This window comes from Berghia stephanieae, chromosome 5, assembly GCF_034508935.2.
Source record: "Berghia stephanieae isolate SIO BIC M18660-M18661 chromosome 5, UCSD_Bste_1.3, whole genome shotgun sequence".
Classification (NCBI taxonomy): domain Eukaryota; kingdom Metazoa; phylum Mollusca; class Gastropoda; order Nudibranchia; family Aeolidiidae; genus Berghia; species Berghia stephanieae.
Window position 1 is genome coordinate 15,860,172 of NC_088364.1, and position 10,000 is coordinate 15,870,171.

Here is a 10,000-nt window from a genome sequence, read left to right on the forward strand (position 1 = left end):
AAAATGCAATTGACATCACCATTATGTTAAAAAATAGTCGTCCAGAGTTGATCGGTTTTGACCTAGGTTGAAAGGCGTATTATTATTATTATTATTATTATTATTATTATTATTATTATTATTATTATTATTATTATTATTATTATTATTATTATTATTATTATTATTATTACTGTATTATTCTCTCTCTCTCTCTCTCTCTCTCTCTCTCTCTCTCTCTCTCTCTCTCTCTCTCTCTCATATACGCACATCTCGCAGTATACATCCTATGCTTACTTCGTAGAGCTTTGAAATAAATGGAAAAGCATAAACATCTGGGGGGGGGGGGGGGGGGGGGGGAGTGAAATTGGAGCATTCAAAATGTGGGATTGATGTTTCTGATCAATCCGTCACAAAAACGAACTAATTATTGTTACACTACCAGAAGCAAACACTCCTCATGACCCCGATCTCACCCACTCCTCCCCCAATAGTAAAACTCCCCCCCCCCCCCCCCCTCCCCCACAAAAGAAAAAGAAAACTAATAAAAAATAAAGAAAAGGATAAAAGTAAAAAACTAAAAATAGGAATAGACCCCCCCCCCCCCCCCCCCGAAAAAAGAAAAGAAACAAAACAAAACAACAGAAAAAAAAAACATAACAAAACAAAAACACGCCGAAGAACAAAAAACAGACAACAAAAACAAAACACCCCCCCCCCCCCCCCCAACAAAGTAATGAAACAAAACAGAATATTAACTAATCGAAACTCCCCTCTTCCCGCCCCCCCCCCCCCCCCCCCCCCCCACACACACACACACCACCCAACCAAAGCATTATATTCAGAGCGAGCAACACCATTCATTAAAAAAAAAAAAAAGAAAGGCAAAAAGATACAAGTAACAAGTAAAGGCATTTAAAAAATTAAATAAAAAAAAAACCAAAACGCAACTCACGATCCCTTGTATGCATTTGTGTGTGTGCGCGCGCGCATATGTGTGCGTTTGTAGAATTGACTAAGAGTGACAGGTAGGAATGGAATGAAGCAAGGGGTGCTGTTTGTTATCATTTTTTATTATTATGTTCAAATTGTTTGCAAAGTGTGCTTGAATGTTGAAGATTCTTTCACAAGTGACATGATACTATACATTCACTGTGCACATACTAAACATTAATGACAGTGTTCAACGCTAACCTAACGTCAAACCTCATCGTACTCCCTTATGGGTAGTGGTGGTAAATATGTGGTGGTCATCGTCTGATCCCCGTCGTCATCATTACCACCATCACCGTCATTCAAATAAAAAAAAAACCCACCTTCATTATCACCATCATCATCATCATCATCATCATCATCATCATCATCATCATCATCATCAACATCATCATCATCATCAGCAGCAGCAGCAGCAGCAGCAGAAGTAATAACATATTGACAGCAACAAAAGTAATGATATAATTATGTATTTCAGACATTTGCGTGATGCAAACATTTCTCATTTCAACCCGTAACGATCTAGTACTCATCTGATTATAGTGATACACTGAAATCTATTTCTAATTTCAGTCTCCTATGACTGCCGGAGACCACCGGCGATCCATACAAACATAGCACATCAAGGCCATTAATGACGTTGTCTACAAGTGGAAGTGGCGTCCCCCTTTTAAGGCAGGGATCGAGTGTACTCTAGTGTGGTAGCATTGCCAAACCTGCCAGATTTGATCTGTCTATTATTAATGATTTTTTTGGGTGGTCAAATTTGGATATATAGGAATTTGTTTCCCATATGTTCGGATTTTTGTAGTTTAATTTTAGATAAAATTAATAAAAATATGACCCTCAAAACGATTTTATGATATTAAAGTTAAATTATGCTAAATTCTGGATCAATTTAGTTTTCAACATATTAATCCAAATTTATTAGAGAATTTTCTGATATCTTACTTGCGATCGTGTGTTTCGCAATTGTCCAATTTAAAGCTCCACGAGACCACCGCCATTTTGCTAACTCAATGTTTTGTTTTTATAAAAACTGCCATCACCAAGGGTTCCCATCATTGTGTCAAACCTCAAAATGCAATCGTAATCACCAGTAAAATCAGCGATGACGTCATATCAAGTAGATATACTTAGATTGACATTAGAGAATCTTGTCGGACAAAGCTAAAACAAATTACGATTTATGTCAAAATTGGCATTTTCTACTGATGACGTCATAGGCCAGCTACCAAAGAGCAAACGTTGTTAGAACGTATATCAATCAAAACTTGAATATATTCTGCACAAATGACAAAAAAACCGTTTGATGAAATCTTACATAGCTCTCGAGTTATTCAAACCTGAAATGTGTCAATAATTAAAAAAAAAAAACCACACACGCTGCATATTATAGTCAAGTAAACAACCTTAATCCAAATCTCATCTAGTTCACTCATTTTAAGCACCAGATACACACCTACATAATACCGGTTTGAGGCGATGGGCATAAATGCGGTTATTTTGTTCAGAAATAGATTCGTGTTCAAATTGAATTGTATTTTAAAGTGGCAATTTATTTAGAGGGCAGATTTCCAAATAACTTAGTATTAGGGTAATTTTTATGGCGAACGTGACGAAAACGACATTTTGGCTCAGTCTCTACAATATTTAGACAAAGACAACGGTGATTTACACCTACAGTATTTACGAATTTAACGTAAATTTCAGACAGGACTAGGGTGATGTGTACAAGGCTGATAGCCCAACATAGACGCATTGTTGTAATGGAAATGACCTCAAATCGAGGCTAAATACTGTCCATAACAACGATGGTTAAAAAAAAAACAACCCAAAATTCCGTTCAGTTTCCAGACCTGCTAATAATATGTGCATGTAGGGAAATAGAGAAATGTGTCCAAACTTTTCCGAAGAGCATGTCGTCGAGATGTTTTGATCAAATCGTCTGTTAGAATCTCTCGGATCCCATTTAGGTCGTGTTTTGAGTTTAAAGAATATAGAATGACAATAATGATTCTTTTGACGATTGTAATGAGGATGGCATTGACGATGAATGATGTTGATAATGGTGATGATGATGACGTTGACGTCGATAGTATTGATGATGATGATGGTGATGGTGATTATATTAATAATTTTAATTTTATAAATATCATATTCTATGACGACACGGCGTGTTTGTCACCCGTAGATGCAATGTCGTTGGAAACCTTTGATCCCCTGGACATCGCACAAACTTGGTGACGAAAGAGTGTCCTTTTCATGTTGGGATTTGATACCAAGTTTTATATGACGTCACGAAACTTTCAATCGATATTATATTTAAGGATATCGGTGTCGTGCGAAACGCTCTCGACTCGAATTTCTTTGTACGTACTTACCCCCCCCCCCTCTCTCTCTCTCTCTCTCTCTCTCTCTCTCTCTCTCTCTCTCTCTCTCTCTCTCAGTGCCTCATCTTACTTTTGCAATCAAACTATCTATCTATCTATCTATCTATCTATCTATCTATCTATCTATCTATCTATCTATCTATCTATCTATCTATCTATCTATCTATCTATCTATCTATCTATCTATCTATCTATCTATCTATTCTATCTATTATTTCTATCTATATCTTCTATCTATCTACTATCTATCTATCTATCTATCTATCTATCTATCTATCTATCTATCTATCTATCTATCTATCTATCTATCTATCTATCTACTCTTCTGTATCTATCTATCTATCTATCTTCTCTATCTATCTATCTATCTATCTATCTATCTTCTATCTATCTATATCTATCTATCTATCTATCTATCTATCTATCTATATCTATCTATCGATCTATCTATCTATCTATATATGTCTGTATGTCTATATATCCATCTCTCTCCTCTCGTGTCCAGCGCTCAAGCACCTCCATCCTCTCTTCGCCGAAACAGCCAAACAGCCAATCAATCAATCAGTCAATCAACCAACCTGTCAGTCATTTAGCCAATGAATGAATGAGTGAATGAATGGATGAGTGAATGAATCAGTCAGTCAATCAGTAAATCAACAGACGAACCAATCAATCAATCAATAATCAATCAATCAATCAATTTATTGTCTGTCACGTGCCTCCTGTTTGTCCGTCTATCTGTCTGTCTGTCATCAGTTATTCCAACTATCCATCCACCCACCCATTTATCTACTCTGCTATTCCCCCCCCCCCCCCCCCCCCCCTTTCCATCTCAACCCCACCAACCACCGCCACCACACAATACCCCTCCACCTCCCGCTCCTCTCCCCTCCCGCTCCTCTCCCTTCCCCTTCCCCCCCTCCCTCAATTCAATGCCTTCAAGAAGAATCAGGCGTAGACTGTAGTAGTAATTAGCGTGTTGTTGTGTTGGTTTTGCGCCGCATATCAAAATCAATGCGTTCCCGTTTTAACGCCGCCAATGTTTGAAATTTATCCAAAATTCAACCTCGTTTTATCTACTTCTTATCACTATTATCGTTATTATGTATCATTATTTTTTTTATTTCTTATCATCAAGTTTATTATTTACCTGTGAATTAACCATTAAAATAGTTTACCGTGTTCCACCGTGTTCTTGGAAACTTTGACTCGCACCTGTAAATTATGTGTTAATTTTTCCTGGTGTGTGTTTGTGTTTTTCATCTCTTTTCTCTTATGTTAAAGAAATTGAATTGTTTGATTAAAGAGAGTTCACCCCCCCTCCCCTCCCCAATATTTAATATTTGATTGATGCATGAAGTACTCACGCAGGTTTTCGATTGTGCTCTTTGTAATGTGCTCGGAGTTCTTCATCTTTTTTTCGAAACATCTTGGAGCTGGATCTGTTATAACTTTAAATAATAAGATGTTCATTTAGTGTATGCTTCATCCAATTTCCCCCCCCCCCCCCCTCACCTTCCGTCTAGCATGACGAGGAGCCATATATGAAAGAAGCGTAATCAACGATGTGTGACATGCGATATTTATTATACGGCTAAGTGTTAAAATGAGAGATTGTGGTAATGAGTGTATACGGTAATCGATCGTGTTCGTTTAGTAAAATGATTGCAATTTTGTCTTTTGCCCATGGCAGCAACGATGGGAGCATCTAATCTAGCACTTCAATTTTATTCATGAAAACGGAAGCAGCAGAAGAAAAAGTAGTTGTAGCATCAGCGGCAGCAGCAACAGCAACTTATTGTTACATTGTAATTCTATGTTTGTCTAACCATCAACTAGTCACGTCATCATGCAGTGTCGCTCCCAGAAATGAATTTATCATAGAGCAGTTGAGCTATAGTAGTTGGTGCTTTAACTCGCGAGTTGGAAATCGATAACCAGTTGGCCCTGACTGATTCTTTGCCTAGAGCGATATTAAGAGAGGTTATTCTAAATGTAAGTGTATTTCGAGGAGTATTAATTATGTTTTTTCATTATTGGAGATTATAAGTTCAATTTTTTTTAAAAATTGAAAAAAGAATGATCAGAATTCATCCTGCCGGCCCAGTTTGACCAATTCTGGCTTGAACGGTATATCCAGGGAACATTTAACTGCAAAGTGTGAGGACGTCCAACTGTGCTTTTCATATTTGGAAGTAAAATTATTTATTTCTGGAATACGACGAGATAGCCCCAATCCCTCTGTCATGGCCACACTGTTTACCTCGACCTCTAGCAAGTTTGTGTTGGATCACCAAGGGAGGCGACCGTCTCACTCGACGGAACGCAGGCCATCCTACGACCAGAGGAGGCCTTCCCACCAGGACATCGTCTCACAGCAGAGACGGGTGTCTCAGGATATGATAAAGGGTAGACGTCTTTCTCAGGATCACTATCACCAACACCACCACCATCATAAGGTATTACAAGTATTGTCAATAAACAATGGTAATATTCTCTCCTTTCCATTTTTAACCTTTACCGCACTGACATCTCCATAAGCAGATAAGATCTGCATGATTTACGAATTTTTATAATCCAAATTTGGCGGCTTTATATGAACCATGATTTGAGAGAAAATTGATTGATGCAAATTTGAATTTTAAAGATAAAAGTTGATTTTTAACACACTTAATACATAGACCGGTCTATATAGGTCTATTCGTTTTTTTCTTTAAAACGCATGAGTAGTGATTTTTTAAAGCATAAATTTATTAGCGGAGAAGGTAGGATATATGATATTAACTCTATCTCTTACCCATAACCCCATTCACACCTAAGTTGAATGAAGTAATGTGTGTACACTGCCCTACCCAAATTAAAATGCATAACGCTTATCGTTGCTACCCATCTGGTCACTGATCTCGCTCAACATCGCTTGAACTTTGCTGTTAGAGGAGAGACCGCTTCATTTAGCCAATTTACCCATATCTTATTTATTTCTTTTTTTTTTTTTTTTTTTCTTTTTTTTTTTTTTTTTTGGTCATTAACAACCGAAGAAATGAAATAGATATTCTGTTACTTACAATATTAGTAGTATATCCCTTCTTTCCCGAACCCATTCCTTTTTTAAAAAAGTGGATACTAAGCTAATATATAGTAGAGACGTCTTGGACTGTAAAAGCATTGTAGAATCTTTAAATAAAAAAGAAGAGAGAGAGAGAGAGAGAGAGAGAGAGAGAGAGAGAGAGAGAGAGAGAGAGAGAGAGAGGGGGGGGGGGGGGGGAGAAGAAAATTCGATGGTATTTCCCGACGAGACGTGCCGATAATTTTTCTCACGTCTAACTAGATTGGAACGCGATGTACATAAAAACGTTTTAATTGGGTTCTGTTTATTGGCTGAAGAAGGGTTTTGAGCTTGAAACGTGGCGTGTTTAGTATTTTGTTCTTTTTATGAAGCCGTTGTATCCATTACCCATCGATTATATCTAATCGATAGTGATTTGGCATTAGTGATACCATCCATCATCTTACATTATCCGCCAGTGTCCACCACGTTTTCGTTTCTATAGCGATGATCACCGCGTCCAATACCTTGTTGTCTTGGTCTGTGTTTGACACTCTTATCCTGTTGCTTTTTATCGGTCAGACACCTCTCTCTCTCTCTCTCTCTCTCTCTCTCTCTCCTCCTCTCTCTCTCTCTCTCTCTCTCTCTCTCTCCTCTCTCTCTCTCTCTCTCTCTCTCTCTCTTTCCATCAATCCATCTATCTATCTATCTATCTATCTATCTATCTATCTATCTATCTATCTATCTATCTATCTATCTATCTATCTATCTATCTATCTATCTATCTATCTATCTATCCCTGTGCTCTTCCTCCCCATCCATTATCTCTGTCATAAACCTTTTGCATTTTTGGTTGTACTACGGTTCTTGTCTTTTGATTGAAGTCATTGTCAGTGTATGGCCATTCAATTAAATGGACGATAACAATTTAGCACTGATGTAAACCACGTGATTAAACAGACCCGCCAGATGGAGGTGGAGGTGGGGGTTTACAAGAAAATATTCAAATTCTAAAAGGGAATAAAGCTACGTTAAACTATGTTACGGTTGTAACATTGCCACCCATTCTTCTCCCCCATGGTTTAAAAAACGTATTTCTTCATATTCTTGTGGTCTATGGATCTAGTGTATTTCCGGGTTTGGTAGATTTTTAACTAACAATAACAATTGTTCAATACCCTTATCTGGTCCAAAGAATGTCATCTGGGTGGGGTTCTTGGCCTCCCATTGTGGACAGGGAGGCACTTACTGTGACTTCTATCCCTCTATATATGTTTTCCAACAGGCTTTCTGTCTTTGGGTATGAGATTACTTTGTGTTTGTCCTGGCCCTGGCCGGATACCCTGACTGGTAGGGAAACAGTCGAATGTTTGTTAGAGTTTTGGGGGATTATATTTTCTCTCTGTTATGCATTGTATTAATTATTTATGTTATATATATATATATGATAATTTGTAAACATGTGAGTGTATTCCTCTTAGTGGGGACCTTTGCGTGTGTCTGGATGAGACTTTAAGATGATCTCAAACTAAGTACACTGATAGTGTGCTCTTGGAAACTACATCTGTTTCCTATTTGAACCAATTCCCCTTTGCCTTACTTTTTCTTGGGTGCTTTAATTATTATTCTTGAACTGTTTACTATCCAATTTTCTTACTTTTAACTAGCTCTGATATGATATTAATGTGTTGCAAGCGCCGTAAAACCGTAAAAAACAAAACAAACAAACAACAAAGAATGTAATGATGCATTAACTTACCATATATAAATGAGACCCATCTACCGAATTTATTCGGTGCTGGTTCGAATCATTGGAGGGAAATTGGGAAAGTAAAAAAACAACAAAACAAATCAAATTAGACTGGAATTTACAACCCTTCCCTCCCTCAGCTCCCTTTATCTGTTGGTTCTGATTTTCTGTTGAATTGGCAGGTCTGGTTTATAGTTGTCAATATTGCCATCATTATCTTGTTTGTGACTCGGTGTCTGGCACAATTAGCCATAGCTCGTCTACGGCTATTGGGATTGTTGTTTTTTGTCTCTTTGTTTGTTTGTTAATTATTTGGCGAGAAAAAGAAACATAATATAGTCATTCTGCGGCTGTAGAGGGAACACATTGGACACTTAGTATGTCGCGTTCCTTCATGTTGCTCCACACACAGCACATTTGGTTGAGATCTTTAATGATAGGGGTAATCAGTCTTGCTGTGTTTTCCATCGCCATATTACATATTTTACCTTAACCTTTTGCTTCCTGTCCTTGACCTGAAATGAGATTTATTGGGTTTTGCCCTATTGTCGGCTGGGATCTATAACAGAAATGTATAAAGTCACATTCTTTAAAAAATGTATGTAGAAAGATGATATCTTCCCTGCTCCCCCCCCCCTCTCCCATATAGTTGTTTTTTTTTATGTTTTTTTAAATCACGATTTGCAAGCATGCGAGTTTATCCATCTTATTGAGATGTTATGCTTGTATCTAGCTTGGACAGATATGTGTTCTCATTCTAGACATATGAGCAACATACCGTATCCACAAATGGTTATGTTGCTCTTGGAATCTTCTTCTGTTCTTGATAACGAGTTTTCATTTCCTTGTTACTGTCCATGATATCACATGTCTCTCAAGCATTGTAATATCCCCCCCCCCCCCCCCCCCAAAAAAAAAAAAATAAAAAAAAATTAATACATAATTAGTACATAACTTGACACAATTATGACCCTGTCATCCGGACACACTCCGTTCCGTGTTATTTTGGTTCCGCCCTACAGTCAATGTGGTACCCCTTATTAAGCGCTAGAGCATATTAAGTGGATAAAGCTAGACGTTTATATATATATATATATATTATATATTATATATATATATATATATATATATATATATATATATATATATATATATATATAAACGTCTAGCTTTATCTTTATATATATATAAAGTCTCCGTTCATAAGCCCGCTGGCGACAAGCACGCTCGGGACGCTCAGATCAACATTAAATTTTGAAGAGAATGACGCTGGACGGAACAAGGTTAAACGCGTGACATCATTCACGGATAAGTGATTGCATGTCAACGAGGCAGGTAATCCATTGATTGACATGGGTGAGTAACGTAGTTGGGTCAGATTCCGAGTGCACATGCCTGTCACTATGACATTCACTCACACGTCACATCTACGAGATTTATTTTCATCACTGAATGAACAAAAATTAAAATAAGATAGATAGATACTACTACTACTACTACTACTACTACTACTACTACTACTACTACTACTACTACTACTACTACTACTACTACTACTACTACTACTACTACTACTACTACTAACTACTACTACTACTACTACTACTACTACTATACTAACTACTACTACTACTACTATACTACTACTACTACTACTACTACTATACTACTACTACTACTACTACTACTTACTACTTATACTACTACTACTACTACTACTACTACTACTACTACTACTATTTCTACTACTACTACTACTACTACTACTACTACTACTACTACTACTACTACTACTACTATCTACTACTACTACTACTTACTACTACTATACTACTACTA

General features: G+C 37.2%; 1 protein-coding gene across 43 annotated transcripts in view; it reads left to right on the forward strand.

Annotated features, from left to right (window-relative positions):
* Positions 1-10,000, forward strand: part of LOC144972476 (uncharacterized) — a 309,958-nt gene that overhangs the window by 59,735 nt on the left and 240,223 nt on the right. For 21 of the 43 annotated variants that reach the window (XM_078913683.1, XM_078913715.1, XM_078913681.1 and 18 more), the window contains exon 1: positions 4,368-5,824. The exons of 20 other annotated variants lie outside the window; for them this stretch is intronic. In XM_078913683.1, coding sequence (XP_078769809.1) covers positions 5,612-5,824 — 213 coding nt within the window. In that variant the 5' untranslated portion in view covers positions 4,368-5,611. Of the gene's footprint in view, positions 1-4,367; positions 5,825-10,000 lie in introns of those variants that run through there. 2 more of the 43 variants (XM_078913708.1, XM_078913698.1) reach the window with 1 other exon arrangement.